Genomic DNA, 22,626 nt, shown 5'->3' with positions numbered 1-22,626 from the left:
ATATTAAAAAAGAAAACATTTCAGAAAAAAATGAAATATTAAAAAATGAAAAACATTTCAGAACACAGAATTAATTTCCAGAAAACAAAACGAAATCTTCAAAAATGAAAAACATTTCCAAACCGGAAGAGGCAGGTACTATGGGACAACGCTGATTGGATGATGATGTTTGTCAATCATTTGAACTGAAAAGTATTTTAAATGAAGCGATACCGCATTTTATCGTCCAAACAACAATGTACTATAATAATAAAATTTCGTCTGAAGCAGAACGGTCACCCGGAAGTAGTTTGTTTGGATGACGTCCGTTCTGCAGGTAAACAATGAAAGGGAAGGACGATAAAACGTTAACTTAAACGTTAATCTTTGAATATTTAGTGGATGTGATGACAGAACGCACGCAGAAATATCAACACCACCAGGTTTACAAATGTTTCGAAATGTCTGTGAGAGGATTCTGTCTGAAGCAGCAGCTGCGAAGAAACTGGTGTTAGATGGCGCACATCAGGAAATGCAGTCCCGCCATCCACAGATAAGGTATGGAGGCACATTTGTTTGATCTAATAAAGACAGATCCAAGATCCTTCAGTCATGCGTTAATGACAGGTTAACTCATCAGCTGGACAGGGGGTTCACGTGGGCAGGATTCTCAGAGAGGTGTACCAGCCGCATAAATCAGCAAAGCTGTCAGGTAAACTGCAGCAGTTTGTGTCAGGAATAACATTTATGAATGCTTCTTACTCACACTATTAAGATCTGTGACTTTAGAGTGTGTCAGTGCACAGAAACATGACAGTAAATGACTGGATGTGCACATCATCAGACACGTCCAGGTGTGTAACTAAAGGTGGCAAAGTCTGTAGTGTAAAAAAAAATCTTTAAAAAAACATTTTAGTCTTTCAGGCAGAGGAGGAATACCAAATTGTTTTAGAATGTATTTTTATAAGACTGAAATAATGTATTTTATTCTGAGTTTGGTGTTTTGACCCCTCCCTAATCCCTCATTTTGATGAACTCAACTTTTTCCTGAATGAAAGATGAACGGCAGCTGATGTTTTTCTGTCAGGGATTTTTAATTCATTAATTTATTTCTGTCAGGGATGTCTGGAGCTGGAGTCCAGTGCAGAGGAAGCTGCAAGCATGTACGAGCAGGAACTGGCATCCCTTACCTGTGCATACCTGTGGATGTGATGCTGAGCAGCAATGTGGACAAACCTTTCCTGACATGACTCTTTTTGATGTAGTTGTTAAGCACAAACAGACTTTTCCCAGATGCATTTTTTCCTCTAATAAATGTGACTGACAGGTACGCTGAGTAAATGCTGAATGTAAACGGAACATTTGATTGACTGCATGAAGAAGCCCATAAAGGAAAATCCACAACTGTTTCTTTGTATCTGTTATTGAATAACATATTCATGTTAAGTTTTCAATAAATATACTGCATTGCTATGAAACAAATTTGTTTATTTTCATATCCATTATTACAATCCTCACGTCAGCATTCAGTTTTTTTCATTGACAAAGAAACATTTCTAAACAACAGCTTTCAAAATCAAACATCAACTTTGTTAATAAAGCTTTAAAACCTAAAATGGTAAACATGGAAAAACTCCTAAATGAAGCGAGTCTAATATGAACATTTTCAACTGGAGTTTTGCTTAAGGGAACATTAAGTTGTTTGGAGTTGTACAAGTGTTTGATGCGATTCCTCATAGATGTGATTTCCAGATCATCAGCCCGATGCTAAAGGCAGGAGTCATGGCTCGTCTTTAACTCCCCAATGCATCCTTTACAACCAATCAGGCTTATGCAGCAGGTTAAACACCTTTTTTAAAGGACCTGCAATTAAAAAAAAAAATTACATATTAAGGTTAAATAATATTTATTGATTACATTGCACATAAATCATGGTGACTTGCCTGTACACTGCACAATGATATGAATGACTTTAGTCTTTTTGTATTCCCATGTAGAGCTGCCATCTTTTCTTCTGCAGCACAAACCTTTCTGGAACTTCGCTTTGAGAAGCTTCACCTGCAGAAATATCACATGTTAATTCAATTAAGTATTTTATAAACTTTTAAAGTTCATTTTTAAATGTCAGTTTATGTATATGCATGGTTCAAAAATATACAATGCACTTCAATATTATTTCCCATAATAACTTGGCTCAGAGCTTTTTCTCTCATGTTGTCACCGAAAACGGCAATCATGTGAAGACTGTTCGTCTCCATCGGGTTCCTTTTGCGCATGGGCAAGATAAAAAAAAAAAAAATCTTTTCAAAGCAGCACTTTAATTAACATCCTAAAATTAACATCCTTAAAGGCACAAAAGAAAAGATCACAGAATTGATTCTTACCTGAAGATGATTGACAGCATGAACCTCGCAGCCGTAGACATTGGCGCACAGCGTTCAAAGTGAAAGTGCTCACAAACTACTTCCGGGTGATCGTGTGAAGGCGAAATGTTAAAAAAAGAATTTAAAAGTTCATTAACATTTTGTTGCATTTTTTATTGGATATATAAATGGGAAATACGTGGATTATTGTAGTACATTGTTGTTTGGACGATAAAATCCGGCATCGCTTCATTTAAAATACTTTTCAGTTCAAATGATTGACAAACATCATCATCCCATCAGCGTTGTCCCATAGTACCTGCCTCTTCCGGTTTGGAAATGTTTTTCATTTTTGAAGATTTCGTTTTGTTTTCTGGAAATTAACTCTGTGTTCTGAAATGTTTTTCATTTTTTAATATTTCATTTTTTTTTCTGAAATGTTTTTAATTTTTTAATATTTCATTTTGTTTTCTGGAAATTAATTTTGTTTTCTGAAATGTTTTCATTTTTTAATATTTCTTTTTTTTCTGGAAATTAATTTTGTTTTCTGAAATGTTTTTTTTTTTCATTGTTGTTTTTTAAGTTTTGGTTTCTGAAATTTTGTTTTTTTTTCTAAAATGTAATGCTGCTTTTTAACATTTTTTTTTTTTAATTGTTGTTGTGATCTTAAAAATGTTTTTGTATCGAGTGATTTGTTGAATGCTTTGCACTTCAGGGCCACCGTATTTATTAGACATAAAAATGATATTCACAATAACAGGTTTTTAAAAACTCAAATCCCTCTGACACATTTCACAAAGACACACCCAGGACATCACACACCAAGCAGAAATGAACGTTTTGCTAAAAATGATGCCAGGAGTACAGCTCTAAAGATGTTTTACAAAAGACCAAAGAAAATTGAATGATTTGCTTTATTTCTCATTATTAATATTTCCAGGCTTTGTCTGTTTTTTTCTACAACATGTTCATATTTGTAAAATTTTGACAAAATATATTTTTATAGAGACCAAAATAACATATTGTAGCGGACTGAGTTGGTCTGGGTAGATGTTGGTCATTCCAAAATCCCAAAGTTACTTGAACGCATCATACAGAGGGGGGTTGGGTCTCTCTGGTTCGTTCAGCGGTTGAGAGAGAGAGTTCGAGAGAGTTTTGAGAGTGGCTGCATGTTGTACGGCGTTGGTTACGGCCTACAGTAGCCAAAATAAAAATCACAAAAAGGATTTGGTCTCCGTGCCTGAGTGACTCGGGAAAAGAGGACGCTACATTTGGTGTCAGAAGTGATCGGACTTGTCGCCTTGGAGACCACAGCTCGCATTACCGTGGCGACCCTTTTCGACCGCAGCAACTCTGCACTATGTTTCCCACGGACACGTTCTGCAAGACTGAGGAGGTGAGAGGAGCTCACGGAATGGAAGACAGCGACAAGGAAAAGGAACATAAAGAGCGGGTGAAGCGGATGGTTGCTAGCTTGGCTGCAGATGCTGGATTCGGTCGCTGTAAAGAGCCCGCGCTTCAAGATTCACGTCCGAAGGCGGGAACGGTAAGAGCTCCGCCTCCATTAGGGCTTCACGATTCTGTTCCTCCATCAATGAAGACGCCCAGATATGACGGCAAAGTGGACTGGGAAGCTTTTCAAGCACAGTTTGAACTGTTAGCTCGTGCTGCATGCTGGTCAAATGAGGAGAAAGCCCTGCAGTTAGCGATGTGCCTCACTGGTGATGCCCTGTCCTGCTTACTGCTGCTGTCACCGGAGGACAGGTGTGACTATAATGCTTTGGTGGGCACATTGAAGAGGAGATTCGGCCAATGCTCCACAGCCAGCCTCCTTCGCTCAGAGTTGTGCAGCCGACACCGCCGCTCAGGTGAGCAGTTAAGAGATCTGGCTGTTGACATTGAGAGATTAGTCCACCAGATTTATGCTCACATGCCCCCAGCCATTCAGGGAGAGCTAGCCCGGGACCACTTCATGCAGGCGCTAAGACCAGATGACCTTCGTGTTCAAACCCAACTAGCACACCCTAAATCACTGCAGGAGGCCCTGGAGCTGGCCACAGAGAGAGAGATGCTGTGGAGGCCCTCCTCCAGGGTGGAGCCTGAGGCCCCGCCTAGGGTCAGAGCTGCAAGTTTGTCAGAACCCGACACCAGGGGGCCTGCATGGGCAGAGGAGCTGACCCAGTTAGTGAGAGCCGTGACACTGAGGAATGAACAGGCGTCCAAGGCCCGTCCGCAAAGAGACTGGAACCGACCCAGAGCATGCTGGGGTTGTGGGAAACCTGGCCACTTGATTCGTGACTGTCCTCACAACCAGGGAAACGGGGACGGGACCGCATAAGTGGGACAATGCGGCACCCAAAAAAAATGTCCCGATTGGGCCCACAGAAATGGACTGCTGACCAAGCGGGGGGCAAAGAAGACCAACCGGAGAGACTTGTGACCTTGGGCCGAACCTGGGTTGGTGACTGTTGGTTCACAACTATAAGTGTTGATGGAGCGTCATGCTCAGCCCTAGTGGACACGGGCTCATCTGCAACATTGGTTACCCCTGCAGTAGTGAGGAATAATACAACCATCCTTCCTACCGCTGTCATGCTACAGACTGTTACGGGGGAACGGACTTCCATGCAGGGGGAGGCTGTAGTGACTCTGGAGGTGGGAAACCAGCGAGTGGATTGGCCTGTGTGGGTTGCTGACTTGGAAGAATGCATACTAGGCCTTGATTTTTTGCGGGCCCAGGGCTGTGTTATTGATACCAAGAGAGGAACCCTTACATTGTCTGATGGACATGTTACTCAGATGACCCATATTCCCTCTAGATCGGGGTCCCATGTGGTTCACACTCTGTCCATGACTGACAAGACCCAGTCTGATTCAAATGAAAGAAAGAGCTCTGTCTCTAATGTTTATCCAGATGTGCCAACTGAACCATCTGTAAATAGCACACCTGCAGACACAGAAAAGATTGCGGCAGTGAGGGACGTATGGAAGAGGAACTGCGAGGGTCTGTCACCTGACGAGCAAGCGCTGCTGTGGAGTCTTCTGCTAGAGTTCAAAGACTGCTTTTCTGTGTCTGAAGATGATATGGGTCAGACTGACCTCATCAAGCATGACATTGACACTGCTGGCGCCCAGCCCATTAGATCCAGACCCCGAAGGCTTCCTTTGGCTAGACAGTCTGCGGCGGAAAAAGCCCTGCTGGAGATGCAACGGGCGGGGCTCATTGAGCCCTCCACAAGTCCATGGGCTTCAGCAGTCGTCATGGTGCCAAAGAAAAACAAAAATGAATGGCGTTTTTGTGTGGACTTTAGAGCTCTTAACAAGGTAACCAGGAAAGACCCCTATCCTCTCCCACGCATTGATGAGACTTTGGATGCAGTAGCAGCATCATCCTGGTTCTCCTCTCTGGATCTGCGCAGTGGGTACTGGCAGGTACCCCTGGCTCCTGAAGCAAAACCAAAAACTGCCTTTGTTATTGGTGGGGGCCTCTGGCAGTTCAAAGTTCTTCCTTTTGGCCTCTGTAACGCCCCCGCCACGTTTGAAAGACTGATGGACAGGGTTTTGATGAACATTCCTCGCTCAGAGTGTGTGGTGTACCTGGATGACATTCTGGTCCACGGCTCCTCATTTGCTTCAGCCCTGGAAGCGCTCAAGCGAGTGTTGGGCAGGGTGGAAGCTGCAGGCCTGAAACTACATCCCCAAAAGTGTTGCTTCATGCGGCAGGAGGTCACCTTTCTGGGACACAGACTCCAAGGGGGTGGGGTCGCCACAATGCACGACAAGATTGAAGCAGTTCGGGACTGGCCTACACCCACATCTGCACACGACTTGAAGAGTTTTCTGGGTCTGGCCTCTTACTATAGGAAGTTTGTCAAGGGTTTTTCATGCATAGCTGCACCTTTGTTTTGTCTGTTACAGAAGGGGGCAATCTTTGTGTGGACTGATGAATGCCAGACAGCTTTTGTTCAGCTAAAGAAAGCCCTGACTGAAGCACCTATCCTGTTTCCACCTGACACTGCTCTGCCTTTTTTACTAGACACAGATGCCAGCAATGTGGGCTGTGGTGCAGTTCTGTCCCAGGTAACACCCGTGGGGGACAGAGTGGTTGCATACTACAGCCGGACATTTAACAAAGCTGAGCGACGCTACTGCACCACCCGAAGAGAACTCCTCGCGGTGGTCAGTGCCATTAGACACTTCAGATATTACCTGGGGGGTCTCCATTTCACTGTCAGAACTGATCATGCTGCCCTACAGTGGCTGATGTCTTTTAAGGAGCCGGAGGGCCAGTTGGCACGTTGGATTGAGGAGCTACAGGCCTTTGATTTTGAGGTTCTGCACAGGCCGGGAGCACGGCACCAGAACGCTGATGCACTATCACGGCGACCATGTGTGGCAGAGGACTGTCGCTATTGTGAGAAGAGAGATGGGCAAGACAGTAAGTGGCTGAAAGTGGATGTGCAATGCGCCTTGCTGTGCACTCAACCTTCAACAGGTGCTGGAACGCTCAACACTGTTGATGCCGCAGAATGGAGACATCAACAGCAGGAAGATGCTGATGTGAAGCATGTCCTCTCATGGGTGGAGGAGAAGCGAAGGCCATCCTGGGAGGAAATCTCCATGCTCTCTAGAACAACCAAAGGTCTGTGGTCTCTCTTTGAATCTTTACGTCTGTGTGATGGTGTGCTACAGAGAGGCTGGAAGGAGCCGGCCACAGGTGAGATACGTTGGCAGGTGGTGGTGCCAAAAAGCCTGTGCTGCACTGTCCTTCAAGCTATGCATGGGGCCCCCGGTTCTGGACACTTTGGAGTCTCCAAAACTCTCCGTAGGCTCAGACAAGGTTTCTACTGGGGCCAGAGCCGTCGAGACGTGGAAGAATTCTGCAAAAAGTGTGACCCCTGCACAGCACGCAAGGGCCCAGTGGGTCGGTCACATGCCCCCCTACAGCAGTTTCCTGCAGGTTTTCCTATGGAGAGAGTGGGGATTGATGTTCTAGGTCCCTTTCCTCGGTCAGAAAAGGGTAACCGGTTCATTCTCACTGCAATGGATTACTTTACAAAGTGGCCTGAGGCCTACTGCCTGCCTGACCAGGAAGCAGAGACTGTGGTGGATGCACTGGTGGAGGGGATGTTTAGTCGGCTTGGGGTACCGGAGGCAATTCACACAGATCAGGGAAGGAACTTTGAGTCCAAAGTTTTTGCAGCCATGTGTGAAAAACTGGGCTCCCACAAAACCCGTACCACCCCCCTACATCCACAGAGTGATGGGCTCGTCGAGAGGTTTAACCGCACATTGGCTGAGCAGCTGGCCATCGTGGCAGATAAACATCAACGAGACTGGGATACCCATGTACCCCTGCTACTCATGGCCTACAGGTCGGCTGCCCAGGACTCAACTGCCTGTTCTCCTGCTTTACTGATGCTGGGCAGGGAGATACGTACACCGGCAGAGATGGCAATGGGAAAACCCCCAGAGGTGCCCAGGGACCCCCCAGGGTCGGACTATGCGAGGAAGTTGCAGGACCGGCTGGAGTCTGCTCACAACTTTGCAAGGAACAAGCTGCTGAGTGCGGGACAAAGACAAAAAAGGAATTATGATGTGCACACTAGGGGGCGTCACTTTCAGGTGGGAGAGTTGGTGTGGGTCTACAATCCTCAAAGGAAGAAAGGCAGGTGTCCAAAACTGGACAGTGACTGGGTGGGCCCTTGTGAGATATTGGAGAGACTTGGTGAGGTGGTTTACAGAGTTCTCCTACCCCCTAGGGGCAGGAAGGTGGCACTACATCGAGACAGGCTGGCTCCTTACAGAGGTGCTGCAAGGTTAGAAACCCCCACATGGGAGACGGAGAAGACTACAGCGAGTGTTCCTGTGTCGTTGAGACCTTCAAACAGATCAGTTAAGCACTCGGTGGCTGGAAATACCACCGCGGGAACTGCAAGCTCCATTCCTCCAGATGCCTGTGGGTCACCTGGGGTCACTTCGACTAGCCCCACATTGAGTGTGCGGCCGCAGAGAGCTCGACGACCGCCTGCTCATCTGAGAGACTTTGTTTCACCTCGAGGACGAGGTTTTTTTGGGGGGGGGGGATAGTGTAGCGGACTGAGTTGGTCTGGGTAGATGTTGGTCATTCCAAAATCCCAAAGTTACTTGAACGCATCATACAGAGGGGGGTTGGGTCTCTCTGGTTCGTTCAGCGGTTGAGAGAGAGAGTTCGAGAGAGTTTTGAGAGTGGCTGCATGTTGTACGGCGTTGGTTACGGCCTACAGTAGCCAAAATAAAAATCACAAAAAGGATTTGGTCTCCGTGCCTGAGTGACTCGGGAAAAGAGGACGCTACAATATGATATTTAACATTTAACTTGATTTATTTTAGATTAATTTTGCTGTTTTTTTTTCATATTTATGTTCCAAAAAGTTTCAATGGTTTGAAAGTTGCAAAGGTTTAGCTTTGTGTGTTCAGCAACTGTTTTGTTCGGCTGGCAACCAAAAGCTTGTTTTTTATTTAGACCACCATGTGCAACTGAGTTTGACACCCCGTCAAATCGTGTATGCACGCGGGGGGGTTACTCGCCCAGGGAGTAAGTTAGTGTAAAACCACCACTGAGAACAGATGTTTGCGTTTGCTCTGCTTCATTACATTAAACAGCAGCACAGTAAGAGACACGGTGACATTAACCCAATGCATCATGGGAGTTGTAGTGAAAAGCAGTGGTGCTGATCCTGGACAGACTCAAGTCTCTGAACTTCATTATTCTATTCACTTTGTACACGGTTCGACACTGGATCCCACGGGAAGCTACTAAGGGTGCACGGATGATTTGTACGGATCACTAGCCCCGGTTCTGCTCAGGCTTGTGCCGCGGATTGTGTCCCCCCCCCGCACACTCTTCATTTAAATGTATTGTTTAGAGTACACACTATTTGTGTATAACATTTGTGTCCTCCGCTTTTGTTTTCATACTCATCAAAGTCGCTGCTGGATGGTTGTCCAAGAGTGTGTTTAGTAACCTGACGCTCCCACCGCGTGTGGGAGGAGCTACCGTCAATAGTTCTTCTTGCCCTCCTTACGAAAGACACAGACACTGAGATATCCGGTGTATTTATAATGAAGGGCTCCATAAATATGCCGGCAAACTACTCAGTGTGAATCCTAGGTCTTTTTTGAAGAACATGGAGCTGATATTCTGGTGATGGTAAATGTTTTATATCAGTGAAAGTTAATAGTTTCCCACGGCACAACTGACCATCTCTCACGGAACACTAATGTGCCGCAGCACACAGGTGTGAAAACACTGGAGTAAATACACTGAAACTGCATACAACATTCAATATAAGACTTCAGCTTTAGCTGTCTCTTCTTTGGGAGGAAATCAACTTTTTGTTTTATTCATGTGTTTAGTGCCACCTTCAGGATAAGTTATTCACAACAGTATCAGAGCTCACAGCACCCAGATGGCAGCAGTTAAACCTCATAAATATAAGAATAAAAAATATCATCAGATCATCAGATCAGATCAAATGAAGCCCATGTTATCTCGACATTATAGGTGTGTGTGTGTGTCAGCCTCACCTTCTCCAGGTCTGGCTCTCTTAAAGCCAAGGCTAGCTCGTTGTTGTCCATGACAGACGCTGCAGCTACATCCAGGGGAGTGGACCCTCTCATTGATGGAGATGCTGAAGACACCACAAGAAGAAAATACGCATGAAGATACTTGAATACGACTTTATCTAATCTGGGAGCAGTTTATTTCATACTTTTTTGTGACGTTACATGCAGTAAGCATTTGGTGCACATATACTAGAGCATGTACCCTCTGGGACAGTTCAACATTGCTGTACAACAGCAATTTGTTAAAATATCAAAATATGTTAAAATATGCTAATAGAAAGCTAGGATTTCTTATAACATACTCAAGAAACACCTATAAGGACCCACCCCGAAAATTTTTCTTCAAATGTAAAAGTGATCTTTTAATAATGATTAAGCTGTTTTTAGCCAAAATTAAAAAACCTGTGTTGTTTTCTAGGACATTGTTTTTGCAGAGCGGCAAAAATTTGCTTTTGAGTTGTGGGCAAGCCGTTGAAGTGGAGCACACACACAAAGTTTGTGTTTGTGGTCCACTATGCGTAGTTTCCACGTCACATCTGCAATCTTTTTCAAACAGTATTTTTTTCATCTGCTCCTCATTCACATCAATTTGAAAAAAGAAATACTAATACAAATTTAAGTTTCATTTTCCTAAAATGTGTACTTTATTATCAGAAAAAGGTCACAAGAGCACGTTAAAAACACCAAAAAAAACAATTTTCCCCAGCGTGGGTCTTTAAATAAAGCTAATGGAATGCTGATAGAACAGTAACACCAAACATGGGATGCTAACATAATACTAGAAAAATATAGAATTTAAAATAAAAATAGAGAACTGTTTTTTAATTAGCACGCTTAAACTGGGCAGCCATTTGTGTCCAACCAATGTCTGAAATCCACATCCAGAAACAATTACCGTAATGTTTTGATGTATTTGGTTTTATTTAGAGTTCTACCAGGGTGTGTCTTTTGCAGAGAAGATGCAATAAGCTACTGTATGTCTGACAACCTCTAACTCACCAAGACCAACACTGCTGTTCTCCAGCAGATAGGTGAGATGGTCAAACATGGCCTTCTGATTCTGCCGGCTGATTCGACAGAAGTAGCACAGGAAGCGACAACAGTTGGCCACCATTTTGGGGAAGGTGATTTCCTGCAGAGACAGACAAGCAGGAAATTCCTTAAGCTTCTTTGACTGCCATTAACCCTTTGATGAGTAAATGTTTCACTTCATATACAGTGACTACCTCTTGAAGCACATCAAAAGAATGCCAAGAGTGTGCAAAGCAGTAATCAAAGACGAAGGTGGCTACTATGAAGAACCAAGAATATGACATATTTTTTGTTGTTTCACAAGTTTTTGTTATGTATATAATTCCTCATATGTTAATTCACAGTTTTGATGCCTTCAGTGTGACTCTACAATTTCATAGTCATGAAAATAAAGAATACTCTTTGAATGAGAAGGTGTGTCCAAACTTTGGTCTGTAATATATCAAAAAATATATATAAACAATATATACTGTAGTAGTAAAGGGTTAAAATTATTCAGAAAAATGTATCATATTAGTCTTTTGAACAAGCTGTTCTTTGGGTAGCAGAAGTACCTTGGAGTCTCCACCGCTAAGAACGTTGACCATGACCTCCATGACAGTCTCATGCATGCCCAGAGCTCTCATCAGGTTGGGATGCTGGTAGAACACCTTGTTATTCATGATGTCACTGCAGAATACAGGAAGAGTTTAAACCTCTGAGTTATACTCCAGAACAAAATGCTGTGTTCTTACCCCAACCCCCGGATCATCAATTTCTCCTCCTCTTTGCCCATACGGACACTCAGCAGAGATCTGATCTGACCCAGGGCAGCCAGTAGGTTAATGGTGTCCTCAACTGATACAGAGTTTATGGTGTAGGTCTTCGGAAGAGCATGCACCTGGAGGACAGCAAAAGCAAACATAATGAATTCTTTAAGATGTAAAGAGAGGAAGTGTATAGAGGGGCTCATGGAGTATCAGTTAAGAGGTTAATCTGCTGTGTTAGTATTTCTCTGAATTGATTACTGATCAATGGATCCACATAAGCTGGTTTTATTCAGAGCTTCCCTTTAAAACACCTAGACAAACGTTACTGTGTTACTTGTGTCTTTAGGATTGATTAAATTAATGATCATGAAGCTAAAACTCCATATTCACAAATATGCAGACTGGTACCTGGCCGCCTATACCGTCATACTGGCGGTGCAGCAGGACAAACATTGCCCTGACCAGATCTGGATCTTCAATCACAGATTCTTGAGCCCAGCTGACCATCGTGTTTGAAATGAGCTGCTGTAAAGTACCTGCAGTACACACACGCACACAAAAACTATATTAACAATATCAGTGAGTGACAGATTTTTACTTTCACTTAAACAGTTTTGTGTTTAAAAAAATTCACATTTTGAAACATGACTTTAAAATAATAATTATAATAATCTGAGGAAGCAGGCAGAAGCAGAGGTGTGGATGAAATTTCAGATGAAAAGCTTCCTGCTGGTAACACTGTCAGCTTAAAACATAATGCTGTTCATAAGTTTCAAGACTTACTGGGCTGTCTGTCCTTCTCCTTTGGTGGGTTGCCGATCTTTTTCTTAAGAGCTGATACTTTCTCCACCAACAACATAAGGCGCCCTCTGAAGGTGAAGTCGTTGTCGCCATCAATGGCTATATCATCGTCCAGCTCAATGCCTGGCAAGCAGAAGAATCATTCTTACTGTGCTGTAGGGTTTTTTAGCCAGAACAAGTGTGTGTTTCTAAAAGTGGTCTTCAAGAACCCGTGACCTCCATGTTTGATATTTTTGCTGTTTAGCCTAACAGCCTTGAAGAGACCCCAGCTGTTTCAGTCATGGGTGTTGGGGTTTGGACATGAGTCCAACATGTAGGGCTGGAATCTTTCATGACCAGGGTTGGGACATTTTGTGCTATGGAACTGACCGCAGTGTCGCATCAGGTCTTCATGGAAATCCAGCAGTTGTTCCCGGATAAATTCCGGACAAGGACCATCCTGCTTTTCGCCCTTAAAGTTCAGCAACATGTTGATCTAAGGAATTATAAGAAATAAAGATGCTCTTCAATTTTATATGCTGTGGAGACCAAAGTTGAGCTGCTTACTTTTGTTCTCCAGAATGTAGTTTTACTACATTTGACAACATCTGCTGTTTAACATCACATCTTATGATTTTTTTTTATCCAACTAAAGTAATAGAATTAACAGGTAAAGAAAATCAACCGGGTTTAAGTCACTTCAAAAATACAGTCATGGATAGATTAAATGTACAAACTATTTCAACGGGAGGGGTCAGGGATGAGGGACTAATCTAACAGACACTTTTTTAGTTGGTGGGAGGAGTCTGGAGCATAGCAAGTCATAGAGCCAGGAAAAACAACATTTTCAGTTTCTTGAATAAAATTGAATTGAAAGGGACAGTATTGGATAGGACAGTGTGATGGCTGCCTACGCTGCCACACCATCAGGGCAGTAACCTCCTGCACCACACCCTACATATATCTGTTCACTTTATTTGTTTGCATATACTTCTAGATTTCTTTATCAAAAATAACACACATTTGATCATAAAGTTTATCAACATGTTTCAGTTTACTTTATTATAATTTGCTTTATTAATTTGATGTTATGCTTTGAGTCACCAGTGCTAAAGGGAACCATTGCTGCTGCTACTGCCATCTGCTGCTGGAACAATCAAGTCAGGCCTGACACAAGAATGCATGCCAGTCAGCAGAGGCCTTATATTCAGCAGGCAGCTAATTGGACTGAACCATCACCCAGTGGACAAGGAACTCTTTTTGTGTTTCTTTACTTTAGTTTCAATTTTGATGGTCCTTAATTTCATTCATTGTGTATGTTAATTTATCACATGTTGGACATTAGTTTAGTTTGTTCTCTGTATTTTGTCTTAGTCTTTTTAAGTTCCCCCTTGTGTGTCTAGTTGGTTTGATCAGCCACTATATATGTTCCCTTGTGTTTGCAATTAGAAAGGTCAGTTTAATTATGTTGGTTTGTCTGTTCAGTTGTCCTCTGTTACATTTAAAAACTTGAGTTAACTTTGTTGCTTTGACCTCTTTTAAGGGCCCATTTTTGCCCATTTACACATTTTGAAAATTAAATTTCAATATTTTTGATTAAATTGTTTGCTGTCCTTGCCTTCTACTGCTCGGTCCACCACAGACAGTATTTGGATTTTTTTGAACATTTTCTGTCAGCAGCTTTTCTGCACTCCATTATTTATTTATTTTTATTTACTTACTTCAAAGTAATAAAATAAAAAGATACATATTATGAACAGAAGTATAATGAATGACAACATGTAAAGTTCAACAGGGGCTTTAAATATAGATGAACTACTTATCAAGTCCAATCTAGTCTAATCAAGTCTTTATCAGATATAAAGTTACGTTTTTTTTTGCGGTCCTACCTGTTCCTGTGGGGGGGATCTGAACTCTTTGGTTTTCTTGGCGGTGAGGGCTGCTGACATGTTGAGTGCTAGCATCACCTCGTTGTAGCGGTACCGCTGGTTATCCTGAAGACAAGCCACGAAGTCATCTGAGAAAGCAACCACCGCCTCGATACGGTGCCGCACCTGGCAGTCGCACAGGTACTGAAGCACATGGCACATCTGCATGTGAACAAACACACTCGCATTCAGCGCATGTAGTAACACAACATAAAACATGAGAATAAACATTTGTCAAATACGCTTTTCTTGTATCTTGTATTCATTCTTTTAAAATAATGTTTTATTGTATAATATTTAATACAAACATTTCTGAGACCCCTATCGCATTAGCATTATCCAAACGTTCCTTTATAACTCATTGTAAATAATCCGATTCATGTTTTCTCCCTTGTAGTACATCATCATTCCACCAGAAGCAGTAGATGGTCTTTTCCTGGTCATTTAAAAATGGCTGCTTCCATAAAATCTGAAAAAAAAATTTTGGCAGGAACGTTTTGCCAATTTAAATAAATTTATGGTGAGAATAACTCATTTATTCTTTTATCAAATGACAACTATCTGTATTGAACGAATCAAAAATTTGTCAACAATTAATACCTTTTAATACAGTTACACCATGTGAAAATATGTGTATCAAATTTGAGACAGCGTGTAAATAAGGTCTATCTTTTCAAGATTCAAGATTTAAGATTTGTTTTATTGTCATTCCACACATTCCCTTACCACTAGCTCCACAGAGAAAGTGTGTTTGCCTGGGGCAGTGGTGGCAGTGCAGACTCTTCCTGGAAGGGGCAGTTCCCCACTTTTAGAACCTGTTCGTTTTCATGGTTTGCGAGGCGCTGGTACTCAGAGCACAAGTTTTTGGAACAGTGTTCAGAAATGCGTAAATTAATCAAAATATGACTTTTTATTTTGTCTTCTCGTCATCAATGTACTTTGTGAAGGTTTTACAGCACAGAGGCAAAAGTTCATTCTACTGAATCTTTTAATAACTTTGACTAAACATGTCACGGTCTGGATTCCAGCCCTGGTTTTCCTCTCTTCTCCACTTCAGTCCTCACATCGCAGCTCCTCACAATCAGACCAGCATAAAAGCAGTAAAGATCCAAGACACCTCTGCCAGATGATCTTCTGATTCAGCTCTGTTTCAGATCGGCTCCAGCCCACTGCCCCCACTCAGTTTTAGCTCAGCTCAAGGTAAGTTCTGCTCCAGCTCAGCTCCAGCTCTCAACCAAGCTCTGCTCTCATCTGTTCGTACAGCTCCCTGGCTGCTCCATGGACATGCCTGAAGTCATCCAAAGCTTCCTTTTGCTGGACAGAAGAAGCTCAGGCTGCTTTCTCTAAACTAAAGACCAGGTTTGCTTCAGCTCTGGTTCTTACCATCCCGGATACCTCAAGATAATTTGTGGTGGAGGTAGATGCTTCTGAGGTTGGGGTCGGAGCCGTTCTATCCCAGCGTTCATCATCTGACCAGAAATTGTACCCCTGCGCCTTTTTCTCCCGTTGTCTGCCTCCAGCTGAAAGGAATTATGACATCGGAAACTGGGAACTACTAGCGGTCAAGCTGGCCTTGGAAGAGTGGCGTCACTGGCTAAAAGGGGCATCTCGTCCTTTTCTGGCATGGACTGACCATAAGAACTTGCAATATATTCGTTCTGCAAGATGCCTGAACTCTCGTCAAGCCTGCTGGTCTTTGTTCTTCACATGTTTCAACTTCACCCTTTCATACCGTCCTGGATCACGGAACCAGAAGTCAGACACTCTCTCGGGACAGTTCCCAGAATCTAAGATGGGAACCTTACAAGATCCAGACTCTATTCTGCCTTCTTCTTATCTGATTGGAGCTGACTCCTGGCCCATAGAAGACCGGGTTAAGGCTGCCTTGCAAAGACATTCTGGTCTGAGTTCCTGTCCTGATGGATTGTTTGTGCCTACTCATCTCTGTTCTGAGGTACTTCAATGGGCTCACTCCTCTCATCTCACATGTCACTCTGGTGTTCACCGCACCCTCAACTTCCTCCAATAAAGGTTCTGGTGGCCTATGTAGGTACATGACCTCCGGGAATTCGTGTCTGCCTGCCCGGTCTGCTGCTAACATAAGCCATCCCATTAATGTCCAGCGGGACTTCTGCATCCTCTACCTATTCCCAAGAGACCCTGGTCCCACATTTCTCTGGACTTAGTGACTGGCCTCCCTGAGTCGGATGGTAACACAGTTATCCTCCCGATTATTGAACGGTTCGCTAAGACGGCTTACTCTGTTGCCTTCTCCCAAGGAAACGGCTGAATTGCTCCTTCAACATGTCTTTAGGCTTCATGGACTTCCTACTGACAAAGTCTCTGACCAAGGTCCTCAGTGTACATCTGGTTTCTGGAAGGAGTTCTGTTCCCTGTTGGGTGTGTCTGTGAGGCTTTCCTCTGGTTTTCACCCACGGTCCAATGGTCAGACCGAACGGCTAAACCAAGAGATGGAGACAGATGTATCATCTCCCAAACGCCGTCAACTTGGGCGTCTCAACTACTGTGGGTGGAATATACCCATAATTTCCTGGTTTGCTCCGCTACGGGTCTTTATCCATTCCATTGTGCCTATTGTTTTCAACCGCAGTTGTTCCCGTCCCAAGAGAACCAGTCCAGTTTTCCTTTTGTACATGCTCTCATATGACGCTGCCGGCGCACTTTGGACAGGTCCCGATGGGCCTTTCTCCAAAGTTCTTCTCGCTATTCTCCCAGGTGCCTGCCTATAAGGTGGGTGACAGAGTGTGGTTGTCTGCCAAAGACCTTCCGCTGCATGTGGACTCACGGAAGTTGGCTTTCCACTTTGTCAGTCCCATTCTGATTGAGAAGATTATTAGCCCGGCTACTGTGAGGCTTAAGCTCCCCAGGTTCATGTGGCTCCACCCCACGTTTCATGTCTCCAAGGTTAAGCTGGTGCACGCCAGTCATTTGGCTCAGCTCTGCCCCAGTCCAACATTGGCTCGGCTCGAGCCCTCATCCATTCCAGCTCTCTATTTCCAGTAAAGGTTCCAGTTCTTGTACTCTGCCCAGCCCATCTCTCAGTTCTGCAAAGTCTGCTCAATGAACTCTTTAACTTACCTCTGTTTTTGTGCTCCTGAGTCCAACACCCCGCATTACAAAACAGTGGACAGAGGAGCATGTTTTTCACATTATGTTTAGCATTATATGTTTTCAGTTTTTAATGATGTTGCAGAATTTTTGTGAGTATTGTTTCAGCTGTACTGGCACTTGAGTGCTATGTTTATTATCTCAGTCTGCACCTCCCTACCCACCTGGAGCTTTACTGGTTCTGGCAGCTTCATCTGCAAAAGTCCTTCTTTGGGAACGCTCTTCCCTCCATCTTCTCCCCTGCTGAGCTTCTCCAGGTTCATCGATCCGGACTTCTCACCAGCCTCTTCTCTGTACTCTGAGAACACGGATGGTTCAATGAGCTGAAGAATCTTCTTCAGGTCTCCGTCCTGGAAGACTCCCATGATGAGCATGGTGTAGACCAGCTTAACTAGGGGCACAAACAGAAACTCTGTGCTCCCACCGATGGGATCCCTCACATGCATGCTGCCCTCCTGCACTGCTTCTGTCAGCATCTCGATAGTTTTGACCTTCAAAGTGTCCAGGGGGAACTCTGGGCTGAACTGAAAGAAAGACCCTGATCCAGTGGTGCTACTCAGCATGGATCCTGCCACTCGGATAAAACTTGGAGAGGAGAAATGCATTCTGGGTCGCAGAGAGGTGCTAAGTCCGATTCCCGGCAGGCCATGCTTCTTCCCTTTATCTGGGAACAGGGTTATGCTTTTGGTTTCCTCAGTCATGGGAACGATGTACTCGTTGTTCATCATGAGCCGAGCGGTGGCGTAGCTTCTGAGGTGGATGTCGATCAGGAGGTCATAGTAGCCTGCTCGAAGTAAACCTGCAGGGGAAACAGAGAGGAGCAGGAGAAAGTAACTGAATAAAGCAGCAAACGGCCTCAATAAATATTTTGTAAACGTGGGTCCAGAGTCGGCAGCGGAAATTCCAAAATGCAAAATCAGCATAGACAATAATCCACCCATTGAAAGGATCCCACATTCAATCGTTCTCTCTCATGTGAAATAAAATGAGCTGATATCAATTGTAAATAAAATCAAGAGTAAAAACTCAAAAGATTATGAATATATATATATATATATATATATATATATATATATATATATATATATATATATATATATATATATATATATATATATATATATATTATATAACTTATCTTAAGAAACTAGGAGATTCCCAAACCAAATGAAAATTGCAAAAGTGATTCCTATTTATAAGAGCGGAGACAAACACCTATTTACAATCTAAAGACCTGTTTCTCTTCTTCCACAATTCTCAAACATTTTAGAAAAAATATTCAATTATAAATTAGTTACATTCATTCATTCATTCATTCATTCATCTTCTTAACCGTTTATTCCCTTTCGGGGTCACGGGGTTGCCGGAGTCTATCCCGGCCACTTGGGCGTAGGCAAGGGATACCCTGGACTGGTCGCCAGTCTGTCGCAGGGTGGAATATCCTCAATCACACATCCATTCATTCTCACACTCACACCTATGGACAATTTAGAGTTGCCAATCAACCTATGTAGCATGTTTTTGGACGGTGGGAGGAAGTCGGAGATCCCGGAGAAAACCCACGCATGCACGGGGAGAACATGCCAACTCCACACAGAAATTAGAAAATTAGTTACATTTATTGATAAACACAACATTATAAATGAAAACCAATATGGTTTTAGAGAAAACAGATCAACCTCATTTGCTATCATTGGCTGCGTTTACATGGACAAAAGTCATCGGAAAGAATGCCTGATCGGAAGAAAAATGTAAGCATGCCATTCGGAATAGTCTGCCCCGATCAGATTCGTTCGGATCGAAATTTCTTTCCAATCAAGATGGGTGGGTTATGCCGATTGTTGATCCGATCGTGTTGCATGTAAATGGTTCATTCCAATCGTGTGTCACTACTGCTCTGGTTTGACGTCATGCATAGACAGTGTTTCGCTCCAGAGAAAGCTTTGGAGTTCAACCAGGACCGACTGGCTGCTGGCGAGGGCAGAGCGAACGCCCAGTAGGAAGCGCCGCTTCGCCCTGCCCCGCCCCGCCCTGCCCCGCCCCGCCCCACTGGCTCTTTGCCTCTTCCCCTGTATATGGCAACTCAGTTTGTTCACAACGGGACCCATTTCCTCTTCCGGTATTTTCAGCACTACTGCGTATGCCAAAATGATTTATTCCGGCGTTAAGTGTGACCATGTGAACGTTCGTTCTAATCGGAAAAAGTTTTTCTGATCCCATGTACATGGTTGAATTTGAATCCGACCATTGATCCGATCAAGATATTTTGTGCATGTAACCGCGGCTACTGATGCTGTGGAGGAAATCACAAATGCTCTGGACAAGAAATTTGCAGCTGGAATTTTCATTGATTTAAAAAAAGCATTTGACATTCTCAACCATGACATCCTACTTGACAAAATGAAAGGGTATGGGATAAGAGGATTAGTGCTAACTTGGGTCAAAAGCTATTTAACAGGAAAAAACGATTTATCAAGATTGACAAATTTACATCAGAAGTCAAAGAGATAAGTTGTGGTGTCCCACAAGGATCAATTCTGGGTCTACTGCTATCCAATATTTATATATATTATATGTTCAATGTTTCAAAACTTGTAAAATTCATATTATTTGCTGATGACACAAATATATTATATTCTACAGACAATCCTGGGGAACGTTTCAATAAGATGAACACAGAGTTAAACAAAATAAAATCATAGATAGATTACAACAAATTATCTTTAAACCTAGATAAAACCAAAGTACTGTTTTTTGGTAACTACGTCAATCCCAAGCTCTCAATTAAAATAAATAATGTCTCAATTGAAAATGTTACAGAAATCAAATTCTAAGGGGTTGTTATTGATAACAAACTAAGTTGGAAGCCTCACATCCGACACATACAAACTAAAGTCTCAAAAAAGTTTTTTAATCATAAATAAATCTAAACATACAAAAAAACAGATTACAACAGTGGATATCTATTGTACTGCTACTCATACCATATTTCACCTACTGTATAGAAATTTGGGGAAATTATTGTAAGGGTTTACATCCTCTCTTTTTATTTCAAAACGAGCCATAAGAATTGTACATAAAGCTGGCTATCTTGATCATACAAATAATTTATTTTATCAATCCATAATTTCAAAACTGTATGACCTTGTTGATTTTTACACAGAGCAACTTCTATACAGACTTAGTGGGAAATTCTTACCATGCAATATCCAAAAACCTTTCTTGGAAAATGAAGGAGGCTACAAACTGAGGAGATGTAGGAACTTCAAGATCAAATTGATAAGAACCACAAAGAAAAGTTTCTGTGTGTCTGTGTGTGGCACTAAACTTTGGAACGGGTTAAGTAATGAGCTAAAACAATGTTCAAATATCCAAATATTAAAGAAAACGTATAAAGAAACATTGATTTCACAATATGAAGATAGGAGGAGTTAAAGATCAACAGGTGATCTTGAATAATTCCAAATACATGTGTGAACTTGATTGTGGTGAAATAATCAAAGCTCTTTTAACTACAATCAATAAGTATTACATTGTGTAATGTGCAACGAATGATTACTGAAATGTTTTAAATTACGATCAATAAGTTATTGATTTCCTTTACTTGATCTGAAATGTGAGGCAAGAATTACTGTTTTTTTCTTGATAATATGTTCTAATAATAATCAATGATTTTTTTTATTTTTTATTTTAACTTGTCCTGTCTAACAGCTGAGCAAACAGATGAGAGCCTCTTGTGTTGGACATTTGTTACTGTTACAAAAGGGGGTTATAAATCTTTTGACATACCAGAGGTATGTTTGAATAAACCCCTTTCGTAAACTAGGCCAAACTTTAACAATAACATTCCCCCAAGCTCAAGCTCCTGCAGGAAAGCCGTTCTTGGTGTTACCTGGCATGTACTTGTTCTGTATAGCCTGCAACAGCTGCGCCTCATCCACATGGGAGCAAAGAGCGTGAGCCACTCGGTTATTCCCAAGAGCACAGATGGCGGAGTAAAGTCTGAGGGTGTGGTAATGAAATCTCAGCAAGTCCTTCTGTTCTGAAAGCTCCAGGATGTCAACAGACCTGCAGACACAGATGCTGCGTGAGAACATGTATTACAGGTGGTGGTGGGAGGGTGGTAGGTATTGATGTTGCACCTGTTCTCCTCAGGTATGTGCAGAGACATAAACTGAAGAGGCTGATCACACTGGAGCAGCCAGCCGTGTCGATCGTTCACTCTGGAGGCTGAAACCTGCGTGAAAGCACAGAGGTCTGGACAATGAAGCTGTGTGCCTTTACCCTGAAGATCCTATACATCTGGAGTCCTAAAGGTCAACTACCAGACTACAGCACTGTTTCTCAAAAATAACTCTTCCTGTTCCACACTTACAAAAGTAAAAGCCTTTTGTCTTCTCTTAAAAAGAAAAGTGCAAAGGTTAACTTTATTCTTGCTCCTGAAGATCCTGGACATCTGGAGTCCTAATGAAGGTCAACTACCAGACTACAGCACTGTTTCTCAAAAATAACACTTCCTGTTCCACACTTACAAAAGTAAAAGCCTTCTGTCTTCTCTTAAAAAGAAAAGTGCAAAGGTTAAACTTTATTCTTGCTCCTGAAGATCCTGGACATCTGGAGTCCTAATGAAGGTCAACTACCAGACTACAGCACTGTTTCTCAAAAATAACTCTTCCTGTTCCACACTTACAAAAGTAAAAGCCTTCTGTCTTCTCTTAAAAAGAAAAGTGCAAAGGTTAAACTTTATTCTTGCTCCTTGTCCTATAAGAACTGCATTTAAAAAATATATTTATTGATCTACAAATTTCTTATGATCTCTCAGCTGTTAACAAAAAACAAAGGACTTCCTCACGTCACAAAAGAAAAGGGAATGATTCAGCAACATGAAAGAAAAGCGGTTACCCTGAGGAAGTGGTTAGGAACACGACTCCAAAGCACAGGAGTGAGGAACTGGACATGGAGCCGAGGAGGACACTGGGGGACAGGGTTCCTTCTTTCGCTCCTAAACAAACCAGCAGACAGCGGCATGGTGTTCTGTAGAAAAAAAAGGGTAACACG

General features: G+C 42.7%; 1 protein-coding gene across 2 annotated transcripts in view; it reads right to left on the bottom strand.

The window, feature by feature from the left end:
- Nucleotides 1-22,626, bottom strand: part of ryr2a (ryanodine receptor 2a (cardiac)) — a 310,570-nt gene that overhangs the window by 190,975 nt on the left and 96,969 nt on the right. For both annotated transcript variants that reach the window (XM_023949560.2, XM_023949561.2), the window contains exons 36-47: nucleotides 22,471-22,602; nucleotides 21,711-21,805; nucleotides 21,461-21,636; nucleotides 17,733-18,367; nucleotides 14,401-14,601; nucleotides 12,902-13,007; nucleotides 12,515-12,655; nucleotides 12,140-12,267; nucleotides 11,717-11,862; nucleotides 11,537-11,651; nucleotides 10,950-11,082; nucleotides 9,912-10,015 (exon numbers count right to left, since the gene is read on the bottom strand). In XM_023949560.2, coding sequence (XP_023805328.1) covers nucleotides 9,912-10,015; nucleotides 10,950-11,082; nucleotides 11,537-11,651; nucleotides 11,717-11,862; nucleotides 12,140-12,267; nucleotides 12,515-12,655; nucleotides 12,902-13,007; nucleotides 14,401-14,601; nucleotides 17,733-18,367; nucleotides 21,461-21,636; nucleotides 21,711-21,805; nucleotides 22,471-22,602 — 2,112 coding nt within the window. The remainder of the gene's footprint in view (nucleotides 1-9,911; nucleotides 10,016-10,949; nucleotides 11,083-11,536; nucleotides 11,652-11,716; nucleotides 11,863-12,139; nucleotides 12,268-12,514; nucleotides 12,656-12,901; nucleotides 13,008-14,400; nucleotides 14,602-17,732; nucleotides 18,368-21,460; nucleotides 21,637-21,710; nucleotides 21,806-22,470; nucleotides 22,603-22,626) is intronic.

The sequence above is a fragment of the Oryzias latipes genome, chromosome 19 (assembly GCF_053564925.1).
Source record: "Oryzias latipes strain Hd-rR chromosome 19, Olatipes_Hd-rR_3.1".
Lineage (NCBI taxonomy): Eukaryota > Metazoa > Chordata > Actinopteri > Beloniformes > Adrianichthyidae > Oryzias > Oryzias latipes.
This window is presented reverse-complemented; position numbering and strand designations above follow the sequence as displayed.